This window comes from Thermobia domestica, chromosome 12, assembly GCF_964235325.1.
Source record: "Thermobia domestica chromosome 12, izTheDome1.hap1.1, whole genome shotgun sequence".
NCBI lineage: Eukaryota > Metazoa > Arthropoda > Insecta > Zygentoma > Lepismatidae > Thermobia > Thermobia domestica.
Genome location: NC_137465.1, coordinates 203,185,376 through 203,211,539, shown reverse-complemented (window position 1 = coordinate 203,211,539; position 26,164 = coordinate 203,185,376). Strand labels below are relative to the sequence as shown.

General features: G+C 36.3%; 1 protein-coding gene across 1 annotated transcript in view; it reads left to right on the top strand.

The window, feature by feature from the left end:
* The window catches only part of DCTN1-p150 (dynactin subunit 1), a 115,324-nt gene that overhangs the window by 8,637 nt on the left and 80,523 nt on the right, over positions 1–26,164 (top strand). Inside the window, exons 4-7 of the mRNA XM_081734564.1 lie at positions 97–109; positions 1,960–1,976; positions 14,637–14,683; positions 18,773–18,822. Coding sequence (XP_081590690.1) covers positions 97–109; positions 1,960–1,976; positions 14,637–14,683; positions 18,773–18,822 — 127 coding nt within the window. The remainder of the gene's footprint in view (positions 1–96; positions 110–1,959; positions 1,977–14,636; positions 14,684–18,772; positions 18,823–26,164) is intronic.

The following is a 26,164-nucleotide window of genomic DNA, read 5'->3' as shown; positions in this document are numbered from 1 at the left end:
GGTTTATCATTTACGCATTATTACACAAAGATACAGTAGTCTTTCGAACTCAATGCACGGTAGCTTAGTGATAGAACGCTAACTCCTGGGGCAAAGGGTTCTTGGTTCGGTCTCAGACCTTGTGAGATATAACTTCGTGTCCATGTGTTTCCTCGGGATTCTCTCGTTTTCTTCTACATTCCACCGTTTCTTTCATAATCATTCACTTTCCTTAATCATTCATCTCTTTAATCTTAAAAAGTAAACTTTTTGGTGGACAAACACCGTGCTCGTGGGTTTTCTCGGGGTGCTCCCGTTTCTTCCCACTTTCTTCATTTCATTCATTTCTCATCATCACCGTCTCCTTTAGCCTAGCCGGCATAATCGTGGAACGTAAAGCTCAAAAATTTCATTTTCTTTAAGCCTAAAGAGGGGTCGCGGTGGCTCAATGGTAGAGCGTTCATCTCTGATGCGTGGGGTCCCTGGTTCAATCCCAGCACGCGCCAAGTGGACTTTGTGGTGGACAAACATCGTGTGCGTGGGTTTTTTCGGGGTTCTCCCGTTTCCTCTCAGTTTCTTCATCCATTTCTCATAATCACCGTCTCCTTTAGCATACACGCCGTAATTGTGGGACGTAAAACTGAAAGATTTCGCCATTTCACTTTAAGCCTAAAGGGCAAAACGTAGGAGGTAAGACTAGATATTTCATTTAATTTCGTTGGAATTCTTTGCTCTATGACGTCACAGCATACTTCTTTCATGTACCAGACGAGCTATCATAAGCAGCAGACTGAAAAACTAACATGGAAGACAAACATCGATGGCTTCGTAGGTGCACTACTCGTGAATTCATGATTATTTGTGTTTCCAAACATTTCTCGTAACAAACATATTTTTCTTACTTTGCCCTCTCTCCCCTTCTTGACTCTTAATCATTTCTCTGTATTGCTTCTCTGATCGAAAGGTATCGTACGTTGTACTGGCATTGAAAAGTCGTCACGGTTCGAATCCTGTTAAATTTCTTAGTATTACTTTTTCCCTTTTTGGTTCAGTAGGAAAAAGCCAGACCATTTAGAAGTTCCACTAACTCAAGAATTTCTCTAAAGAGATTTTCAATAGTAGTCATTTTTCTCCGTCATGGTCATAAACGACTACATTGCTTCTTTCAAACAAGTTTCCAGCACAAGACAATAAACAAGAAATCCTAGTTACGATTAAACGTATATGCTATTACGATTATTTCATAGCTATTTCCTTGATCGCCTAAGATAATCAAAGAAGCTGCACACAGACGCAGCGTGGCGTTATCAGTTTTGGAGAAGTGGACGAAGTTTGGTTCGTAGATATTCACTTCTTATTCAAAAGGTCTATACATTTATTCCTTTGGAGAATTATGTGAAATAAAGACACGTTTTGCCTTCCAAACCTTTTTGCTAGTTCACGTATGAGTACACAGTGCATGTAAGTAGGAGTTTTCTTTTGTTGACTGACGTTCAGTTTTTATGAGCATGACTGTAAAATTGAAGGTATCATTTTAAAATTAATCTACTAGGTGGGCCAATATAAGCTGAACCCGAATCAAGTGGTGTACATATAAACTGCAAGGCGACCAAAGACAAAAGGCGTACTTACATGCGAGCCTCCGTCTCTACAGGTGAAGTCCATGTTCCAGACACAGGTTTTGGCGTGATAGATCACGTTTACTGCGATTTGTAACTTGTCCCGTTGGAGGTAGCGATGGTGTTATGTATATTCTGTTGGGCAGTGATTCGTTAATTGTTGTGATACACCTTGCCCTTCAGGTTGCACCACAATTAAAAACCTCAAGTGGATGGGTCAAGGACCATAGATCTTTCGAGACAGTTCTGTCAGGTGTGAAACCAAAATGCACTGCTTTCAAGGATGCATGTGCTGTCTCTCTGTTCTGCTGAAACTTTGTTCAAGTGATCAACGAAGGGCTCGAAACTGTCGGTATTGAAGCGCACTGAGTTCACTTTGTCTCCGAAGAAAATGAATCCAGTGATTTTTGTCCCCAATACAGCAGACAACACTGCTATCTTTACATAATTCAGCGGTAGCTCGAATATTTGTCGTGGGGTTTCTATAGACCAATACTGCATATTAATTATTGTATCCTTTGAGGTGGATTCATGCCTCGTCCATCATGAAGTCGTGATTTGAATCGCGAAAACTACTTGGAGATTCCCTGCAGTAGTCGCGTGCAGTACCGTACACGTGTAGCATTGTCTGCAGGTTGAGGTCCTAATGGGATGCGCAGTCATGTTGTTCCCAATTCTCCCATCCGCTGCGACAGACACTTTGTGACGTAGTGGAGCTCTGCAATACCCCGGTAGCAAATCTAGCGAATATCTTTTTCATTGTGGGTATTCTTGCTTCTTATCAAGCACGGGTCCTGATCGCCAAACTTGTTTATGAGTACGTATATAGATGATTTGGGGGTTGAATCATTGTTGAAGGGATCTAATATACCTTTGCGATATCCTGGCCTCCTTTGTCAGCTCCATTTTCGTGGTTGCACTAGCGATAATTGGCTTTACCTCGACTGTTTCTCCTTCACAATTGCAAGTCGTGCTCGTTCACAGCTCGCTATGTGGAATATGAAATATTATTGCGTGTTGCTACGTTGAATATACTAGTGATTTTCGGTTTCTCTTCCCCCATGTCCGGTTATGTTTATCTTGGCCCACCAAAGGGAAATAGATGAATCTTTCGTTGTGAAGAAGCTAATCTTTGCTTTTTCTATGCTTATGGTCTCAAGTTGAATCATCCGTCTCTTATAGTCTTATGCTAAAAATGGACGTTGAAACTCCACTCACTCAATCTACTAGTTAGTGAGTCAAAGTGTTAAGATATTGATTGTGCATCGTTGATTTTAAATTTATGGCCTCAAGATGTTAGAAGCATGATGTCTTTAAGCGCAAGTCACTAAATAAGTAATTAAATAAATAAAATACCTTATTTTAATGTCGACAATTCGCAGAAATGCTATATAAATGCTATTACATGTTCTTATAAACATTTCCTACCAATGACCCCCAGTTGTAGCAATATAAAATAGTTTTACAATGTTTGGGATCTTCTTACAATTATCAGTTTATGTATATAATTGGCTGACCTATTTGCATGTTTTAGGGTTATCTTATTATAAAGGTGTTATAAATAATTACTATTTGGTATTGTAATATCAGCAATTCCCTAAAGTAAAATACTGTCAAGTAGTTCATTTATAATTACTGTAATTATTGTAGGAGTATTGGTTGGATGATGTATTTACTCTTTTTTTCTTATGTATTTAGTGTAGTACGTATTACTCTTATTGCACACTGTAGGGTATATGTATAGAGTAAACAATTGTGTATTTTGTAATTGTTGAAAACCTTCTATTTTTATGCCAGCGTAAGGAAAACGGGAAGCGCAAAACCTAGAACACCCATCAGGTTAGTATTCCTGCATGACTCTGTTCCTACTTTGAATAAGGACTTCTGTTTCTGCATTTAGGAAAGCATGTTTCGTATTTCCAAAATAGTGTATTCTTGAATACCATGATATGTGTTCCCGGATGTTTGTTTGCTGTTGTTATTTGACGTTCTCTTTCAGCACGGAGACTATACACAATATGTTGGAAAAGTAACGGAATGTTTTTTCTTTACAAATAACCACTAACTCCATCTATTGACGCAACACACTATCGGAAAGCTGGATATCTGCTCAACAAAACGAAACCACAATCGTGAGAACCGATTAACGGAATGTCAAGTTATAGCAGGAAAAGTGAGTGTATCTGATGTTACCTTGTTACCAAAACACGATGGAACAAAGAACCAATATTAAATTTTGTTTCAAGCTAGGTAAAACATTTACACAAACATTGCAAATGATGAAACAAGTGTGTGGTAATGAGTACTTATCTCGCACACGTGTATTTGAGTGGTATATGTGATTCCGGGTCGGTCGTGAGTCCTTGGAAGACTACCCAAAGGTCAGGTAGGCCGAAAAACAAAAATCGCGATGAGTTGGTGGAAATGATCGCCCACGATGCGTATTCGACTGTGAGATAGATGACTGAAAAATTAAATACGACGAAAGACATGATTCACGAAATTGTGACAAAAGACTTAAAGAAACGAAATGTCTGTGCTCGATTTGTTCCGCACACCTTTACCGAATCGTCACGGTTCGTGACTTTATGCCTAAAAAAAACCTATGTGTGCTTCCACATCCTCCGTATTCGCCTTATTTATCGCCGTGTGACTATTTCCTATTCCCAAAATTAAAATTGACCGTGAAAGAAGCATTTTTTTACAATGTTACACACTTCCAGTCTACCGTGACGAGGATCATTGAGGCGATTCCGAAAAAGGACATTAAAAACTCTATGCTAGTGTTGGTTGAACGTGCCCAGCGGTGTATTGATGCGGTAGGGATATATTCTAAATAAAAAGAAATACAGTTGCTAAAACATCGAATTCGTTCTGTTTAATTTAAAAAGTTCCGTTATTTTTCCGACATACTGTGTATGAAACGTGAGCTACACATTATGTTTTGTCGTCAAATTCGAACCACATGTGTTCGTACTGTGAATAGAAACCTGAGCTTCCTGCTTCAAAGGTGAAAACGACCACATTTAGATATGGCTTGTTCTTAAATACACTTGTGTTTAATGATTTCCAGATGGGAATTCAATAGTAATAATTTAATTAGAGGAGAATCTTGATTTACTTTTCAAGATAGTTCAGTAGAAAGTAAGAATTTTGGTGTGTGGTAGTATCATAACAAGAAAATGCACATTTGTCAATAGATTCGAACACAAAAAGCAGTTTAAAACAGACGCAAGAAAAGCGATTACTGCAGTACTGAGGTGTGATAAATGATTTATTATCAATTTCTATCGGCTTATGAAGTGAAAAATACAAACACCTTACGGAGAAACAAATAAAATACGAATACACGGATATACCAATAGGAAAGATTTGTGTGTGCTTTTAAGAATCTTGATTCGTTGTAATGCAAGGATTTCCTTTAAAGCTAATGAAAGTTCGTTGTGCTGCAATGTTTTTATTTTTGATGAATGACTATGTGTATTTTCCTATATTCAAACAATTATTTGCATCGTACGTATGTTGTGCCGTATACAAACAACTAATAAATATAATATTCATTTGTATAACTCTGAACAATGTTGTCCGGTTCTTGTATCTAGATCTTTTAATCTGTTTCTTTGAGGCGAGGTAGTGTGATAAGGAAGACCTGTTCTTTGCGAAGTGATCTGGCAAAATAAGTCTCTGCAACCAGATTTAAGTACTAGCGTGGTTCGGAAATCATGTAAATTGTAGATCCCGAAATACTATTAGGATCTGACTTCACTGTTTTTAAAGTCAGAATTACAAACTATGTTCGCAAAACGAAAAGTCGATGTCAGGTTGGTCGAGGAATCGAACTCTGTAATTTCTTGCCGAATTTTAAACTTAACAAGCAACACCAGTTCAATTGTAATCATAGTACTCTTATTTTAAGCAACCAGGTTACTAATTTCTGTTCTATTTAAATGAAAAATTTCACTCTCAAAGAATGTGAGAGACATCCAAAGGATCGTGTCCCAACCTACCTGCTAATGACGTAGAGTAATGATTTTACTAACTCTTTTGTACATAATCTTCTTGGATGTCAGTGCACTGTTGCCATATTTTGTGTAATAGTTAAATGCCTATAGAGAGGAATGAATTATGTTGTTTCTGTAACCATTGACCAAGAGCATCTATAATGTATTTATCGCTGGATTGCAGTTTCTACCATTGCGTGACATTTTCTATTGTTGTGATAATGTTCGCGACACCCAACGATTGCTGAGACCCAAATGTTTAGTTACAATGGAATCATTGCTGCCACGTAATAACAATTCCAGGTACTACTGTGATCGTCGGCAGTGTCCTATTTAGGGGGGAGATATCGGACTCAAGTCTCCCCCCCCCCCGAAATAAATTTGGCATCTTTTCGCATTCCATGTACAACAATAATTCTTCTTACCATTTCTAAAAATTTCATTCACTTTCCATTTTCTTATGTTCTTTGTTCAGAAATAATACTGTATTTGTCAAATTTCATTCCATGAAAGAACTGCGTTCTTTTTTCTTTCTTTGGTCCATTCTACTCTTCTCTTTCTTTTTCTTAGTTGTTTCTTTCGTTTCTCCTATCATAGTTTCGACCGTCGTTAGTTATGATTCGAGTGATTCCTAGTATATCAGTAGACAATCGATTAAAATATATTTAATTCTAAAACTCAGATGGGCAATTGCCTCTCTGCTTCCCCGTGTTGTGCATAGCCCCCTCCCCCGAAACAAAATCCTAAATACACCACTGATCGTCAGTCACATTGAATGAATTCTTTCATACGCTGGATGTTTACCACAGCAGTGGATATTGATGGATGTCCAGATCGGTCTGCCTTCCACAGGAAAAATCACAGTGCTATTTGTTAATAGTGAAATTCGCAAGAACATCATGATAACGTTTTCATCGTGCCATCAAGAATTTGTTATGGCGTAAGTTCTTTCAGTCGGAAGTACTTTATAACTGCTTATAGTTTGTCTCCATTTTTTGTTTAATGTTTTCTTTTCGTACAAATCTACATATGAGAAATACAATAGCTCAAGTGAGGAGCAATTTTGAAGTTGAAAGGTGAGAGGTGTCCGTATACGAACTTTGTGGATTTTCTTGGTATTTTACCAAGGTTTTTTGGAAGAAGAGATAAATTTGAAACAAGTTATTAGTTTTCGCTTTTTAGGTAGTATTATTAATGAATTTGTTTTGATATTTTTAATGCTATCGTGGATCAACAGTAGAAGGAAAGCTGAACCAACAAGGTACGTGGTGAGCATATAAAACTGAATTTTTAATAAGTGCAAATTAAGTTGCTGATTTGCGTAATTCAGTAAGGGTTTAATTGAAAAGGTTTGGTGATTTGTTCCGAAGATAAAATGTATTGTGTGTCGTGAGATATTTTTCATGTTTGTATCAGTGTAGTTTTTAGAAGCCTACGATTTTCACGAATATTTAAGATGGGATTTTTTTTTTTTTTTTAAGTTGATAACGATGAACCAAAGGATTGTTATCCTGTGTCAGTTCTAAAATGACACAGTAATCTCAAGAAACGATTAATATTTTCTTCTGTAACGTATGGTGATAGGTTGATACTTAGCAACCGTGTGACTATTTTGTCAATATCCGTAAGTTTTACAGAACCTGCTGTTAGATCCATTTCTGACAGAATTTACAAAATATATTTAAATAAGTTGCTTGTACATACTTTTGAATAGTTTTTCCTAACTGATGTTTCACATTCCTATGCGTGCGATCATATTTTGTAACGGTAATTTTCAAGTCCCTATATCCAACCTTAATATGATCCGGGATTTATTACAAGTTAAGGAATTATTTATTAAATAAAATTTATTATGTAATTTGTACTATGTAACATTTAGGAAGGCTTTTGTTTTTGTAGTAATTTATAACAATTGTTGATTTAGAAAACGTAAAGATGATTTTCCTTTAAAAGGGGCACTGATAAGTAGTAAAAGAAAACCTTTGTAATATTCATAGATTCTTTTACATTGCCGATATCGTCGTTTATATAGCAAAAGATGTAAGCTGTAACATTGATGAATTGTATCCAGAATTTTCTTAGGTGTAAACTAACTACATGACAAAGCAACATTAGTGTGTGTGTGTGTAGCTCGTCGAGTCTGAATGGCTAACGCACTTGGTCCTCGCGTCGATCCCAGTGAGCCTTGATTAGAAAGCCAAGTAGTAGGTAGTTTGGGCCTCTTTTTAAGCAGTAGCTTTCTTCTTATATAAACCTTGGTGCAGCATCTAATAAATCAGTCCTTTATTTTTGTAAAACATTGATTCGAATCGGATATGATACTTTAAATGTGCTTCTCTATAAAAGAAAAACAAATATTTTTATCGCTTACAGCCTTTTCTCGTATAAACGACCGTCTAATATAGGCGTGAATAATATATACAGAAGACTAATCAGGATATATGCAAATGATTTTGATTGCGTTCTGAAACGTGCATCCGTGAGTTTCAGCGAAGTATTGCATGTGGTATGTTACTCTTTGTGTTACTCTGATACGATTCAGAGTGAAGTTCATGCAGCAGTGAATGTCACCAAAACCTAACTGGTAGTAGATAGGATATATATTTCTTTTCTATGATTTCAATATCGAAAAGACACACATGCATACCATTGTGATCGGTTACACGTAACGAAAACCAGTGATATAACACGTAAGAAGGATGAGTTAAGCATTCACCAACAAAACTGATTCTTGCATTTGAAGCGCTGTTATATCATGTGTATTAAATTTAAAATTAATGACAGCACCAAAGTTTTATGCATAAAATGTGAATAACCAACATAGTTAAAATTCAGCTTTAACAACATCCCGATGAAATGTGTTTGAAATTTATGCTTGAAATATTCATAAGAAATTTAAGAGTAGAATTACTCATCACTGCTCGAACACATGTTTACTACTGTGTTAAATATAAGGAAAGATTTGCAAACAATTATTGGTTTGTTGAGCACTGTATGGTTGATACTATACAACCTACTCTTCAAATTTTTGGTATCTAAAGTATTTGTTGAAATTGAAAATGGTGGTGCAGAGCGTAATGGAAATTGTAAGGAAGATGAATAAGTCATGTCATCTATCGATCATACATGATTTGCAGCTACAGAGTTAGTTTTGTTAATAAGGTTATTCGTCTAATACGAGGTGTGATTGGAAAGTTTTAAGAGTGAGCTGGTAGTTTAAAAATAGCAGTACTCTCAGGCTGTTGCAATGGATCTCCTTCAGAGTAGTCCCCTGCTGCCTCAACGCACCGATTTCAACGGTGTTTCCGCTTCTGGAAGCATCCCAGAAAATTATCTTTCGTAAGGGTGTAAAAAACTCTCTCCGTATTTGCCTGGATGTCTTCAATTGGATAAGGAAACAGGTAGGAGTCGGCAGGGGACAAATTTGGGGAATAGGGGGCTGCGGAAGCACAGGAATGTTGAATTTGGCCAGAAATCTCTGGGTGGATAATCCACCACAACGCATACACACACACACGCATTCAACAGGTTACTACGCTGTACTGAACAAAGATATCGCAGTGATTCCTGCAGCACGTATTAAGGACACACCAAGCCACCGCTTCCACGCTAAGGGGTAATTATATGTACTCCTCTTGAGCAGTGGCACCACCTGTCTTAAAAGTTTCCAATCACACCTCGTATGTTCAGGATTTCATGTTTTGCACAACTATATTATAAATAAATAGAAATATTTTACCTCTTAGTTGCCTGGTCATTAATGTTTTCTTCCCCGTATTTGGTTCAGTTGTGCTGCTGTGAGCTTCGTCGACGGAACGTATTTCTTAAGTTCTTAAGATCAGAGTGCAGTTACTTCTTTTTAGTACATTTTACATGGTTACTCGTAGTGGTACATTAATTATTATTATTATTATTATTTTAGTGGTTCTCTATAAAATCTTATTCTGTATTAATCAGGACGAAATTGTATTTACCTGTAGACAGAATAATAAAATTAAGATTTAACGAAGCAAGAACTGAGGAAATTCGTTCCCTCGAAGACGCTTACAGCAGCACACGTGAATGAAGTAAATGGCAAGGAATACAAGATACAATCAAAAAGTATGGTGAATGTAATTGCACAGTGCCATCTATCGATGTTGGATCCATTTCAACTAAGTAAGCCCGATAGTCTAAACCATTAGTACAGTCAGTGTCTAGTCTGAACGAGTTGTGGCATGTTAGTTAGCATTCAGAGGCAGAAGGGTGAGGACGTGTTAAGAGTGTGTCGTGTGCCAACATTAAGTTTTGTTCCAAGCTGCAAGAAAATTGCCAAAGAAGCTCACGAAATGTCAAAATCAGTGTATAGCGAGGAAGTAGTGGCATTGAAGACTGTTTACAGATGATATGAGCAATTCAAAAGTGACAAGGAGTCGGTTAAAAATGACTAACGATCGAGATATCCTTCAGGGTGTCTATCGGTCACGAAATCAGAAAACGATCACGAAAGTAAAGGAAAAGTCACGAAATTTAGCTTTTGGGTCACGATTTTTTCCATCTGTACAAATATAAGTAGATAATTTAATATTTTGTTCTATAAAACGTCAAAATTAACCGCCAAAAATGTCTATGGTCGAGTTTAGACATTACCAAATCGAAAGGAAAGCACAGTTCTATCGCATGCATGAAAATTCAGCCTAATTCGCACCTAAATTCGCTCTTGAAATTGTCCTTCCGCTTGCATCATTAAGCAGTGGCGGTGCAAATCGCATCGCCGAAATCACCTACGCATCTAACCAGTTTATTCAACTGTGAGAAGACACCAAGTTTTTATCGCTTCGGGAAACAGCCTGGATAAGTGCTAAAGAATATAGGTACTGTTCTTAGTTTTTGAATCTCGAAACTTTATGGTTTGGTAAAGAAAATGTCACGAAAAAGTCGCGAAATTTCATTTTGAAATTAGACACCCTGTCCTTCGACATCACAAACAGATGAAAACGTGCAAAGATTGAACAAATGATTTGTTCAAACAGGCGAGAACTAAACATCTCGTATATGGTTCGTGAAAAGCATTTTAACCGCCGATTAAATGGGGAATAGCTTTCTTCTTCACCACAAAAATGCACCATACCTCATCTTGCTTTTGAGTTTTTGGCCGGAAAAAGTTCCTGTCTATTCACATCCGCCTTACTCACCAGATTTACAGGGTGTCTATCGGTCACGAAAGTCATATAAGTCATGAAAAAGTCAAGAAATCAGAAAACGGTCATGAAAGCTATGAAAAAGTCACGAAATTTAGCGTTTAGGTCACGATTTTTTTTTTTTTTTTTTTTTTTTTTTTTTATCTGTACAAATATAAATGCAGACCGGAAAATTTTGTTCTATAAAACGTCAAAATTCACCACCAAAAATGTCTATGGTCGGCTTTAGACGCTACCAAATCGCAACCAAGTATGCTTCTATCGCATGTATGAAAATTCGGCCTAATTCGCACCCAAATTCGCAGTTGAAATGTTACGAAATTTTATGGTTTGGTAAAGAAAAGGTCAGGAAAAAGTCACGAAATTTCATTTTGAAGTTTTAGTAGACACCCTGATTTAGTACTATGTGACTTCTGGCCCTTCCCAAAAATTAAAAGGAAAACGTTTTGACACCATTCCTGACATTGAGTGGGCCATGACAGAGCAACTGAACGCCCTTCTAAAAGAAGCCTTCCAGAAACACTTCCAGTCATGGATTCAATGTTGGGATAAGTGCATTGCTAGCCAAGGATTGTACTTTGATGGAGATTAAATCAAATTCTTTGTAAGCTTATTATTATTCTAATAAAACTATTCACCGTACTTTTTGATCACACCTCGTAATAACGACCAGACCACTAACAGATTAAATATTTATTTATCTCTTGATTGACTGACCGATGTATTCGTTTTACTTACTTCTTGTTGTAATAGACATGTCTGTTTACATTTTATTTTCTTTTATATATGCATATAGCGAAATTAAACTTATCCACTGGTTTTAAAGTTTTAAGGAATTTATGTGCGTTTACGTACATGTGGTTATTATTATTATTTTTTTTGTGTGTGTGTCTAAAAATATCTTGTTTCTCCATGTGAAGTGTACGAAGAAAATCCTCTCCAGCTCACATGTCTCGGAAACCTGAAAAGCTGAGGTATGATCGGTTGAATGCTCGCACTAAAAAATACAAACTCATTGTAACATTGTACAGTTTCAACACTTTTTTTGTTTGGCAATCTGTCAGTTTATTTGTTTGTTTGTTTGTAGTATATATTTTAGCTTATGGCTGTGCGATATTGTATTTGATGGACATTACGATGTAAAGAACTTGTTTTCATTCTTTTCTAAAACGCTGTAATAATGACGTTGGCAATTAGAAAATCATTTTTAATCCCTTAATCGTAGAAATTGTTGGCCGTACTGCCCACATGTTCCTGTCTCAAATTGCTGCGATCGGTCCATTCATTCAAAACAACGCTTGCCAGAAGGGATCTACTTGTACCGGTGACTCTAGAGCCTTATAAAAGTAATAATGGACATAGTACTTTAAGTTAAACAAAGTCTGCAGATGTACACGCGTATATACTACATGTTTGAACATGTTTCATGCTAGTAGCAACAGTAAATACGTGTTTGTAGGAAGTATTTTAATAGAAGATTGACAGTGAACTATCCAACACAAAATAGCAGCACTTAAAATAATAATTAAGTATATTACATGTTTTGTTTATTTATTTATCAAAAGCTCCAAACATAACCTGTCCATTGAAAGCGTCAGCTGTTGTTACGGTAGTGTAAAGACTCCAATTACAAATAATTGACAGCACGTTTTTACAACGACAATATTCAGAATAATTTAGTCGAATTCAAGAGTTGGATGTTGATGCTTTTCTCAGATACAAATTGCCTCAATCTTTAGAGAATAACTATTATTATTATTATTATTATTATTATTATTTTATGGAGTTTGGTTTACCAACGAAAGTGCTGTATACGAGGGTGATTCAGAAAGTAATGCCTCTAAGGTGATACCTTTATTTGTGTTTAACAGATAGCGCCGATACAGGTATCAGTGGAAAGCTTGCAATATCAACTACAAATGGTGGCATCATTTTTCAACATAGTCCTCATTACGGGCAACACACTTGCGCCAACGCGTAACAAGGTTCTTCATGCCGTCGGCAAAGAATTGTGGTGGCTGCTGTCAACACCACTGCCGAACTGGTGCTTCCACCTCCGCGTCACAACTGTAGCTTTGGCCCTTAAGGTGATCCTTAAGTCTGAGATAGAGTCAAAGTCGCAGGGCGCAAGATCCGGACTATACGCAGGATGAGGCAGAATTTCGACTATACTTTGCCAGCATTTGGGACAATTTTGAATTTTTTGGCGTAGGAGAGGACGAGTGGCGGTACACCATCGACTGACCTTTCGTTTCCGGCTCGTCATGATGTATTCATGATTCGTCGTCGGCGATGATGTTCCTGGGCGCACAAACTTCCACATTCAGAAATTCAGTGACAGCTGCTGTTACAACCGGAGTCATCACTTAATACCATGGATTGCTCCATTACTCTGGAACGAGAAGAGAAAGGGAAGTGAAACAAGTGACATTCTATAGCTTAAACATCAGTGCATTAATGATAATCAGTTCAGAATGTTTGCAGTACTATTGGCAAAGTAGTGGGCTTGGAGGCATTACTTCCTGAATCACCCTCGTATATTTTCCTTGTCTATCTGGGAGACAAAAAGTCTTGAGAACTACTGATGGGTCACCATGAATTTTGACCAGGAAGTAAGAGGGTCGAGTTCGTTGACGGCAAACCGAAAGTGGTAGAAATGAACTATTTATAGTTTTAATGTTGGTCACTATAGGGAAAAATACTGTAATGAATAGGGGGAAACTGTTTCCTGTAATTGATTAACCGTTTTAAGAATTCATTTTATGTCCATCCTTAACTCTACTAAAACCGGAAATAATCAAAATCCACTGCAATTTCCGGTTTCAATATTGATCTACACAGAGCAAAAACGATAAGAAGTAACAAGTAGCAGTTTTTATGAATCGGATCTAAGGATAGGTACAATCTTGTCTGTTAACTGTCTATTCAAACCGGAAGTGGCAAAGATCAAATCACTTCCGTTTATCGCATTCCCACTCTAATCTCTCTACTAAAACCAGAAGAAATCTACTACCACTTCCAGTTTCAAAATTATTTCAAAAAAATCATGCCACACAAACCAAACTCTTCCTCGTGAAGTGCACATGACACTGCGCCTTTTTATGAAGGGTGATCAGAAAGTAAGGTTACAAAGCCAACAGTGAAACGTGTATATATTATTTCATACAACTAATACAGCCAACTGATATCACATACATTTGGTTATTTTTCAACATAGTCTCCATATCGGTTGAGGCACTTGTCCCATCGTGGGATGAGTTTGAAGATTCCCTCCTACTAAAAATTCTGTCCTTGTGTGTTCAGCCACGTTGTCACGAAGTGTTTCACCTCCTTGACATCCTAGGTACTCCTTCAAGTGCGGGAACAGGTGAAAGTAGTCTGGAACGAGATCCGGGCTGTAGGAAGGTGGTCGATGATGTCCGAGCGAAACTGCTTCAACAGCGTGGTGGTCGTCTGGGCCGTATGCGGGCGCGCGTTGTCGTGAAGGAAAATGACACCCTCGGTGAGAAATCCTGGCCTTAAGTCTCTACGAGCTGCCGGTGAATTCCAGGCGCGACTACGTGTTTCGCCCACAGAAATCGAGTAACTGAGCGGACTTCTTCACAAGATCAGTTTTCTAAACGAGTCGCCATATGTGTTTACCTACAATTAACGCCGTAGGTGGCGGCTGGCTGAAACTCTACATAGTTGCCAACTCCATCTAGTCCGCACACTCTTCATTCCTCTATAAGAGACGAAACTCCAGAAATATCGGCATTGTAATCTTAGTTTGTGATCCCCCTCGTAAATATTCTGTATTATTGATCGTTGAGAAGAGGTTTATTTACTCCGCGATAAGCTGTTTCCAGTAATAAAAGTCCTTCGCCAATGAACGGAACAAAACATCAAAGGAAAGCTCAAATCAGTATCTAACAATAGAATCCATTTGCCTTTGGACGAAATTTCAACATCCATCTATTGAATTTGACTGAATTATCGCAAATATTTGTTACTCCGGTAGAAATGCATTGAGAAACGCGCTGCTACTTGTTTATGTTACATGGATCTTTACACTCTCCTTAACAACGAGAAGAGTAAAGGAAGTCGGTAGATATGTTTCCACATTTATTCAGAATATTAATTGGGAGATGTGTGTATCGTGAATTACCATAACGTGGCACCCACCTGGAAGTTTCATAGCTTCTCTTTTTTCCATATTTCTCTCCTTTCCTATTAAGATGTCAAGTTTCAATGAAAAGGCTTGTAATGTATTTCTAGTATGTATGATTATACAAGGTGTTACAAAAATGTGTCACAATATTTTGCAAAAAGATTCCTCGCATCAAAATAAGAAAAAAAGTTCATATGGACCTATGCTCAAGAGTGAATAGCTTCGGAGTTATAGGGTGCTGAAAACGTGAAATAAGTGAACTTTGAAAGTTAATTGCTCCACTATTGTCTGACCGATCGTAGTCGGGTCAAGATATCACAGAGGAACTATAGTGTTTTCAAAACTAGAAACAAATTGACGTTTGGAAAAGCACGTGGTACGCTTTTGTCTCTTCGTGCGCATCCCGTTGAGTCATCAGCTGGAACTATCCTGTGAATCTTAACGAAAAGGAAAAATCTCTAAATATTGGTTTGTTTCGGTGGATGAAAGGATATGTTTGTGTATTAAAATAGCTTCTTTCCTTCTGAAAACATGTATTTACTAGCGGCAACCTTGGAATGTGAAAGTCTGTTGCCAGGGAAACCCTCCATCCATTGTTGGTAAAATGACGTTTATGATTCGACCCTCGCTGAGTGACCGTAATAACTATGTGACGTAGATTCCCTTCTTCAAAACAAATCTACAGGTGTTTTTGAGCTGTCAGTTTGTTTTTAGTTTTGAAAGCACTTTAGTACGTGAACTATCCAAATATCCATGTTTAAAAATGTTCCAGTATTTGCACACTAATTTTTAGAGAGGTAGGTGGAAAGTGATCAAGTACTCCCAAACAGCCTCTCCAAAAGTGATTGTGCAAATACCGGGGGTTCTAAAAGATAGATATTTGGAAAGTTCACATTCACATACTAGTTTCTCTGTGATGTCTTGACCCGACTACGATCGGTCCTATAGTAGTGGAACTATGGACTTCTAAAGTTAATTTTTTTCCCGTTTACGGCACCCTATAACTACGAAACTATGCACTTCCGACCACAGGTCCATATGAACTTTTTTCTTATTTTGATGGGAGGAATCTATTCTCAAAATATAGTGACAAATTTTTTGTAACACCCTGTATGTTGACTATTTTCTAGTAGATAATTGATTTTGATAAGTCTTTCAATATTTTGCTAATAAGACACTTCCTTTGTTACTCATAAGTAAATCAACTGGTTAATGAATTTCCCCAAAGAGATCATATGATAGCAAGGGTCATCATATCCTAGGAGGGGTCAGTAAATAAACACAATTTTTCATAAGTTTGAGAAACAAACCGCAGCAACCAATTGAATATATGCTACTTATTTGGTTCTGAAGAATTTACATTCAACATGAATCTAAGTCATAAATAAATGAAATTGAAAACTCTTTAATTTGAAGCACACATCACTTTCTTCTCCCATATTGGTTACAAATAGAATAACGATTTTGTTCGTTTACCGTTAATAACAAGTGCTTTAACACCCTCTTACTCTTTTTTATGAACGTTCGTGCACTTCAGCTTGAGCATAGAGAGAGGGGAAAGCAATTATTTCGTTTCAATGCTGCAAACACTAATAGGCATAATAATACTAATCCCGTGTAATTAATTCTAAATTATACTCAAATACGTCTTTAGAATTTTTTTTTTTTCACACAAATAAAGATATAGATTACCAGTGTATACTGCTGCAAGTGCTTGTAGTAAAGCCCGCATGTGTTGCTTTGCAATGCTATGTAAACTAAGTTAATAATGTGTTGTAAATTTTTTTTTAGGGTGTTGTAGTTTTGTATGCTGATAAAAAAAAAGTGTGCACTAGATTAACATAATAACAATTCTTTATTTTGTATGGATATGTTTAACATGTTGGTAGTTTTAGTTAACATAGATTAAAAAATTGTAGAAATTATTTTTTGTTTTTTTATTTTTTTAGTTCTTAATATAATTTTTCACTAGATGTATTTCGAACAATTAATATTTATATAAACGAAGTGTAAAATTTTGTTTTCAATTTTTAAAATTATATAGCTGAGTTGTGAAGTTGAAAACATATAGAGTTAACTTAAAAGTGATAAACATTAGTGTCAATCAAATGTAATCAATATCTCACTACTTTCTGGCTACTGAAGTAGACTTCATGAGTTATGAGAGATGTAGAATTAAGGTCACGTGACAAGCTTTTTTACTCATTTTGTAAGAGGCCTTCAAGACGTCTTGAATGTATCTGAAAATCCTATGAGATCGAAGTTTACGTTAAAGGCATCTATAAATTTGTTATCTGTTTTTCCAGAAATTGATACGTGTAACCCTGTTCGACTGCTTACTAGATTCGATAAAGTCACCGAATTCATCGCGGTGAAAATGGTTATACCTGATTGCAGAGTATCACTATAATCACCTTCATGGTACTCCCCGTAGAAATTATGCACCGCTATAGCTCCAATCAACTTTACAACTAGTCTGGTTGAATAGCCATCAGAGCGTATCTCGACATATGCCTTCCTTTCAATATTTTCTTTGTCTCTGGTAAGACTAGCTTGTTAATGGGGATAGATTAGATGAATAGGGAAGGTATTCTGATGATTAGTGTCCGTCCGTGGTTCGTTTGTTCGATGCCCTAATTCAAGCTTCGACGTTATCCGAAAACACGTAGAGAATTGAGTATCTGGTACTCAGAAATACAGTGCCACACATTAACAGTAACGATGCTGTGAAAGTTTGTTATGACAAATTTAATCAAACGATGTTAAGGGTGGAACTCGTAGGTACAGACGAGACAATTTAAATGTGTGCTTCTACTTGTAGCGAAGTGGAATTGCTATTGCACATAAAATATAGTAATTGAATACTTTTAATAAGTTAAAGGAATTATTTGAGATAATGATATAAAACATCTATTAATGCTAAAACATGTGAATCAAACCAAATAATCAAATATCGCATAGAATAGAAGTATCATTCTTTTCTCCCGTTGAGAACGTTTAATAAAAATATCAAATTGGTGCCTTTGATTCAAGATCAGAGTGGTTAATTTTCCTATTTCTGAGTTAATAAACAGAAAACTGAACTAGAAAACCAAATCGCTGAACAAAGTAACATTTCAATAATAATAATAATAATAATAATAATAATAATAATAATAATAATAATAATAATTGTGTGTCAGTTTCGACAACTAACTGAACGTATTGGCTAAACTGTCACACAGTTATTATTTTGAAATAAACGTTGCTTTATTCAGTTATTTGTTTCTCTAGTTCAAGTTATTTAAGGTAGCAAAACTAATATGAACCAGTTAGTATGAGAAAAGTGTGCTAGAAATAGGCGCAGTCTTCAATGCAAAAGATACTCATAAAATATAATTTGTGTAGTGTGTTCCAGATTGCTGTCTTTGGCGGTTTGAACTCTGAACCGTCTGAAAATGAATTTGTGCGTAGATTTTATTTGTCTCATGACTTATTTACTTTACCGAAATCCACAGATTTTAGATATGTGGCTGCTAAGTGTGTTTTTGGTATATATATATATATATATATATATATATATATATATATATATACATATGCAAAATATAATTCACGTGACGTTGTACATATCTCTCGTCGTTAAATGTTCGTCTTGTGATTGGAGTTATAATGTCCCACAATTTTCAGACAATTATTTCGTTGCTTCGGAAAATTCATAACAGCTGTAATATATTGTATTGTATCCACTGCTTGCAATGGAATTACATATTTTGGATTGTTTGATTGTAGGCTTCCCTGTGTCCGGAAGTAAGAGCCAAGGAGATTCTCCATGTAAAGAGGATGCTGCAACTCCTGGGAAAGACGTCTCTCAACTCTCAGAACCAACGTCAAAGCGAGCTTCTTTCATTGAGGTAGTTTTCGTTGATCTCACGTTGGCTTTTATTTCTTCCAAGGGTTTTGGTTTAACCTAAGTGGAGAATTGGTGATTGTGTAATATGTGTAGTTAATAATTGATCGGGAGAAACATCGTGTAAGAATACTTTATTAGTGAATTAATTGGTAATTGTAGTTTCCTAAATGAATGTATTTTTATTCTTGTTAGAGCTTACGGAAATATAAGTAGATAAATAAAATGGGAACCAATGCTCATATTGCAGAGAAATAAGAATTGTCAAAATAAAGATGAATTGTTAGTTTTGAACTCTATGCTTCGTGTTAGATCATCCTAGGGTTGAGTTTTTCTCGAATATGAATAGGATAAATATACAGAGAGCAAAATTGAAAGAAAACAAAATGACCTGTGTGAGATTGAAGGAAACAAAGTAAATGACAGTTTCATTTTAATTTTTGAAGAACTCTTTGCGGAATTTAATTGTGTCTGAAAAATAATTTGTCACCAAGTAGCTGTTTTATTTTGCAAAGACGTCTGCAATTCCATTCAACGTAGATTGTTTAATCCATTTTAATTTGCTTCTTCAACAAACATTTATTACCTTCACACTACGTAGGTATTTTTTGTAACGCGGACTACCATGGGGAGGGGGTGTCATTTTGTGCCCACCTGTTAAGATTAAATATGTCTCGTAAAAGGATTAATTTAGAAACTGTCATAAAAATCTATAGGGGACTGAAGTGAATAGTACAAAGATTAAGACTAACAGGTATTATACTGCCATCTAGGAGTAACACTTCTAAATGTCGGTCACATCTACCAACGGGAGGGGACGGGGGGTACTTTGTGCCCACCAACTTAAAATAGCAGATTTATGAGATACACAAACGTGAAACGCTCAAAATGAACAGTACATGGAATAAGACGAACCGCCAAATTTAGAAAAGGCGGGACTCTGCTATTTATTATACTGCCATCTAGGAGTGACACTACAAAATGTCAGTCACACCTCCTACCATGGGCGGCGATTAGGGGGAGAAAAGGGGCACTTGCCCCCCACGTTTTTGAAGTAACCCATTAATATATATGTTTTTATTTGGAAATGTAAAGTTTTTGTACGTATTAGTGGTTCATAAAAAAAAATGGTGCCATATAATATTCGGCGTTGCGTGAGTACGTGATGGTTGTCCTTCCGTGGAGTTAAGAAAGCTGCAGAAATTGCGTTTTAATTGCCACGGAAAATAACTCAAAACAACCTATTGGAACACAACAATTCCAGCATACTTTCACTTCACACAAGGATTCAATATATTAATCAGCCGCTTTGAATTTTAAGATGTTCATCAGCAAGGAATCAAATCTTTGTTTAAGGGTACAAAGCGCTAGTACCTACTCGCGTTTGTCTTGTCAATTTACTTAATAAAATATGAAATACGATATACGGTATTTTAACCAAAAAAGTATCCTATTAGTTATACAACCTTCCGTCAAGTCTTGCCCCCCACTTTCAACGTCCATACGCCGCCACTGCCTCCTACCAACGGGGAGAGGAGGTACTTTGTATCCACCAACTTAAAATAGCAAATTTTGTGACACACACTAAGGTTCAATTTGAACGACCGTAAGGTATACGCTTTAGCTAAACATGTTGAGGAATAACATATTTTTCGTATAATTTTAAAGAAATGATTAGGAGAATAATTGCAAAAAAATATACTGAGGTGGGCACAAAGTACCCCCCCCCCCCTCCCCGTTGGTAGTTCAAGGGTTAATAAACAGATTCAATTGTAAACCTTAAAAGGTATACGGGAAACAGAATTCCCATTATTAGTTGTAAATGAAGAATTGTGTTGTTCGGAGCGCAAGGAATTCAAGTCCAATTTGGTCATTTCCGGCATATTTCATCTTTAAGCTCCTTTCAGTATTGAAAAGATTAATATTCAGGTATTGTAAATAACCTGTATAAAGTTAAAAAAAAAAAAAAAGAACTTTTCCACGTATTTAAATGGAGCGTACAAACTTTATCTCTTTTTCTCATAATTTTGGTAATTGGACTTGTACCCCTCGTACTCCAGACGCTCCAATTACACTTTCGATTGTGTGTATTCCGTATGAGTGCGCAGTTAAGTAAATCCTTAACTATAGGGTGTCTATCGGCCACGAAAGTCAAGAAAAAGTCACGAAATTTAGTCTTTGGGTCACGATTTTTTTTTTTTTTTTTTTTTTTTATCTGTTCAAATGTAAGTACAGACTGGAAAATTTTATTCTATAAAACATCAAAATTCAGCACCAAAAATGTCTATGGTCGACTTCAGACTCTACCAAATCGCTAGCAAAACACACTTCTATCGCATGCGTGAAAATTCGGCCTAATTCGCTTCCAAATTCCCTCTTGAGAATGTTACGAAATTTTATGGTTTGGGAAAGAAAAGGTCACGAAAAAGTCACGAAATTTCGTTTTAGAATTTTAGTAGACACCCTGTTAGATTTAGTCTCCCTTTCAGAATGCTGTAAAAAGGAAATTTTCACTGGTCAGAATGACTTCAAATTTGGAAAAAAAAAGAAAGAAAAAAAAAGAAAAATGAATTCTTTGAGTTTTACGTCCCATGGTTATGCCGGCTAGGCTAAAGGAGACGGTGATGATGAGGAATGAATGAAAATGGTGGAATGAAGAAAGTGGGAAGAAACGGGAGAACCCCGAGGAAATCCACGAACACGGTCTTTGTCTACAACAAAGTTCACTTGGTTGGGGCTGGGATCGAACCCGGGACCCCAAGCACCAGATGTGAACGCTCTACTACTGAACCACCGCGGCCCAGACTTCAAATTTGAATTGAATATACTTGAAGAAGGGGGAAACGGTATGGTATAATAAAGAAAACGTTCCAAAGTGTATCAATAGATGGCGCTGTAAGCGGCGTACTATGCAAATTAAAAGACGACACATTGCATTTGTTATAAAATTTTTGCGAGGTATGTGACGTTTTCCTCATATTACACCTGAGCAGCTTGTCCTGCATCTCTCAATGAAGGATCGCACGCGCCGTGTGGATTTTGTGGTGGACAAACACAGTGCTCGTGGATTTTCTCAGGTTTCTCCCGTTTCGTCACACTTTCTTCATTCCACCATTTAACTCATCTCTCACCATCACCGTCTCCTTTAGCCTAACCGGCATGACCGTGGGACGTAAAACTTAAAGATTTCATTTTCAATGAAGGATCACGCTCTGGTGCCAAAATGGATGGGCTTCCCGCCAACAATGTTACAACTGTTGAATGACTTGGAAGTCATTTTTCCCGACACAAAACCGAAACAATCATGCACATTAAGCAGTACGGTTGGTTTAATGGGCACCTCTGCCAAAGGCGTTGTATTTCAACTTAAAATGTCACTTGTAGCCGAATCCACTTTCGTTATGCCGCTTACAGGGCCATCTATTGATACACTTTCGAACTTTTTTTTTCTTATGCCACACCGTTTCTCCTTTCTTCAGATTTGAAGAAAGTTCAAATTTAAAGTCATTCTGATCAGTTTTTTTTTTTTTTTAATACAGTATTTTAAAAGTTCGAGTTTAATTATAATCACCCTGTATATTTGGAACAGAATGAAAAACGAATTGTCAATTAGAGAAAGATGTGTTAGTTTGTTGCCACGTCATGAGTATTCCGGCGAAGCGTCCATTAAAATTTTCGTGTTTTTACTGGATGCTTTAGTGGAATACTCATGATATGGTAACAGAGTGATACGTTATCTCTAAGAATGTCAATTCGTATTTTTTATTTTGCTCCCAATATAATACTATTCCCTATATCTTTAATTTCTGCAGTTGTGTAAACGCACGAATCTATTCTTACAAATTCCGATATAAATACAAAAAAGAAATTAACAGTCAACCAAAAAGCGGCTGTCCTCTTGAGATCTTTAGAATTTGGAACGCCTGTTATGGAGGGTGGGGACTGGAGGGGTGACAGAACATATAGAATATTAGGAGGTATGAAACAAGCACTGAAATTAAATTTGTAGAGCACGTATCTAAGAAGAAACTCCGATTGAAGAATAAACAAAGAATGTCGAACTAGAGTAGTCACATAATGTATGTCAAAATAACTAATCATTTATGAAATTGTTGTTTGAGTAAAATGCATAAAAGTTAGATAGTTTTATGTTGACTTTGATTTAATATAATAAACTTGACGGACGGAAGAACAACAGGTCCTATAGGATTTGTTTCAGGTCTTAAAATGTCTTTCAGTCTTTAGTGTAATTTTATGTCATGTCCATGTTTTGATATTTTTATCCAATTGTATCGAAAGAACGTAGTTCATCGGAGTGAAGTTTCTTAACGTATTTTTCTTCCCAGAGTCTTTTCATGTTGCAAGTGTCTGGGATATGTATGTGCATCAGTTTAAACGTAATCTTCTCAGATCGTCTTCAGAAGTTTTTGTTCTTCTCAATAGGACATTTGTTTCTTTGTTATTTGTATAGCCACGTTCAAAAGTGGGTTCCGTGTAATGATTTCAGCTTAAATATTTGTTAATAATTTGAAATTAGTTGCTGATTAGGTTAGCATTTCTTCTCTTATAATAAATCATAAGTCTAAAGTAAATATTAAGTTACACATAACTACGAGGGGTAGCCAGAATGTAACAGATGTTTTGAAATAAAAAGTAATAGAATAAACAAATCAACTTGTATTATATATAAATTTGAAAGATGCACTCTTAAGCTATTTTTCCACATAATTGGTATGCAAATTAAGCCACTTATCATACAGTGGCACGTGTTTTTCAGTACCGTCGCGGTAGAAATCTGCTGCTTGAGATTTGGACCACTGGCGTACACCAGCATGTAATTCGACGTCAGTATCAAAGCGTTGTGTAGCGAGCCATGTCTTCATCACTGGGAAAAGGTGGTAGTCGCTCGGCGCTAAATCCGGGCTGTATGGTGAGTGATCGAACACCTCCCATCCAAATCCACTCAAGAGCTCTCAGATATACTTGCCCGTGTGAGAACATGCGTTGTCGTGAAGAAACAACAACTTCGCGCTAAGTTTTCCCCGGCCTTGTTTTGAATAGTGCGCCTCAACTTTCTCAGTGTTTCACAGTACCTCTGCCAACAAAAACTTAATCACAGAACGCACCTCACAGGAGGCGAGAGTTACCATTGCAGCGCATATTGTAACACGTCACAGAAAGCACAGGTTAAGCACCACAGTCCACGCGCTACCAGAGCTAGATATATACTGAATGTGGCAACATTTTGACACCACGATGGCGACTGTAGCCCGCCCACTGCCGCGATAGGCCAAAACGTCTGGCACTTTCTGGACAGCCCTCGTATTTAAATCGACACTCAAAGGAGAAAAGAAAGTTATCGAGAGATTCTATCCAAGTTTCATTGCGTGTAGGATTATTAGTATTTGTAGGTAGTATTAAGGAGTTTGTCCATTTCGTCCCCCTCTGTTTTAAAATATTCTTAGAGAAACAATAATATAATTTTGTAATGTACCTGACTATGCCTCTTAAGAAAGTTGCCAGAGGTCTTAAAGTAACAGTTTTTCCTCAACATCTGTGTCTTCGGATTTATTTCAAAATATAGCTGTTCTCAAGCATCGAAGAACATCTAGAGATAGCGACTCTTTTACTAAATAATATTTTTGAAAGTATTTGTAAAATGTGTTCAAACTTTAACGTTTTCCTGTTTTTTCTGAAAAGTCTTTAAAAATAGGGAGAGAACGAGAATCACCGATTATCTTAATAGTTAATTTAATGCAGTACACTTCAGTGTTGCCAGTTGGAAGTACTTGTCTCAGAAGCGGTTTAGCAACTGTATACGCTATGAAATTAAGGGAGATGGTATTTTATCACAACAAAATAAAATCAGTCAACCGAAATTGTTTCAACAAGAAATGTTAGTTACCCATGTTGATGAGGCCAAATATTGTTATCTCGTACTCAATGATGAAGATGGCTTAATATAAATACAGTAGATTCCTGAGTATTTGGCTCGTGACTATCCGGCCTAGTTTTCTAGTTATCATAGTTAAATGAGGAAGACGAGGCGTTGCATTTGCAACATTGCCAAGGCATTGGAAGCGAGCGTCTGCTACTATCCTCCTACGTATCGTGTGCAGAATACAAGTTGTGACAGGAAAAGAGCAGCGTTCTGCTCCTTGTTCATTGTTTTGTCAGTGTGTAACGGACCTCAATACAGTACGCTTGCGGCTGTTCCTGATTATGACTGTTATAATCATAGTACGTACAGTTACAATCATACAGTACGTACAGTTACAATCATACAGTACGTACAGTTACAATCATACAGTACGTACAGGTACAATCATACAGTACGTACAGGTACAATCATATAGTACGTACAGTTACAATCATACAGTACGTACAGTTATAATAATAGAACTGCGGCCTATCCGGCCTGCCCTTCCGCCACATGAGTCTGGATACTCGGGAGTCTACTATAATGACATTATGCATCTTTTAATTTTTTGCTTTCAAATTTATGTAGTCCATAATATTTTTATGAGTTTTTTGGCATTCTAAAGTTAACTACAATCTATGTCTATTTCTTCTTGTTTTTATTTTATGAATAACATTATCAAACAACAGTAACTATAGTTGTTTCTTAAAAAAAAAAAAAAAAAAAAAAAAAAAAAAAAAAAAAAAAAAAAAAAAAAAAAAAAACATACATCTGTGAAATTGCAGGAGATTGCTTTGTAGGGGAAACTATTTTTTTCTTGTTCAAATAAAGTAGAATTTAGAATTCCAACGATTTCTTTTTCTGGTATAATTATTTTAATATTTTTACATTGTTAGAATAAATATATATAACTTATTATTCTAACAGTATTTGAATCACTTCTGCTATATATATTTCAAATTTCTGCATAGTTTTTGTGTAATTTAATTAATGTAAAATTTGCAAAGAAATGGCTATTAAGATATCTGTGAGGGAGAAAATTTGGAAGAGTCAGAACAGTAAAAATTCTTTTTAATTTCAACAATAAAGTCCATCCATGTCATGAAAAGAAATCTAAGATACGAGTAATCTCATCCTTTTATAAATGTTTTTTTTCTTTTTTTTTTTTTTAATTCTGATGATTTGCTTACATGTTAACATAGATATCTACGAAAGTTTCATATTAGATATTAGAAAGTGAATAAAATACAGGGTATTTCAAAAGTTCCTTACTACCTTTTTTAAAATTCGTACAGATGTATTTATATTGAACTTGATGTAGGAAATATACAATAGGGCTAGTGGGAAACCTTTTGGAGATGGTTCGCGGACGGTCGCCATCTTCAATTTCAATTTTTTATTTGAAATGATAGGTAGATCATGTAAT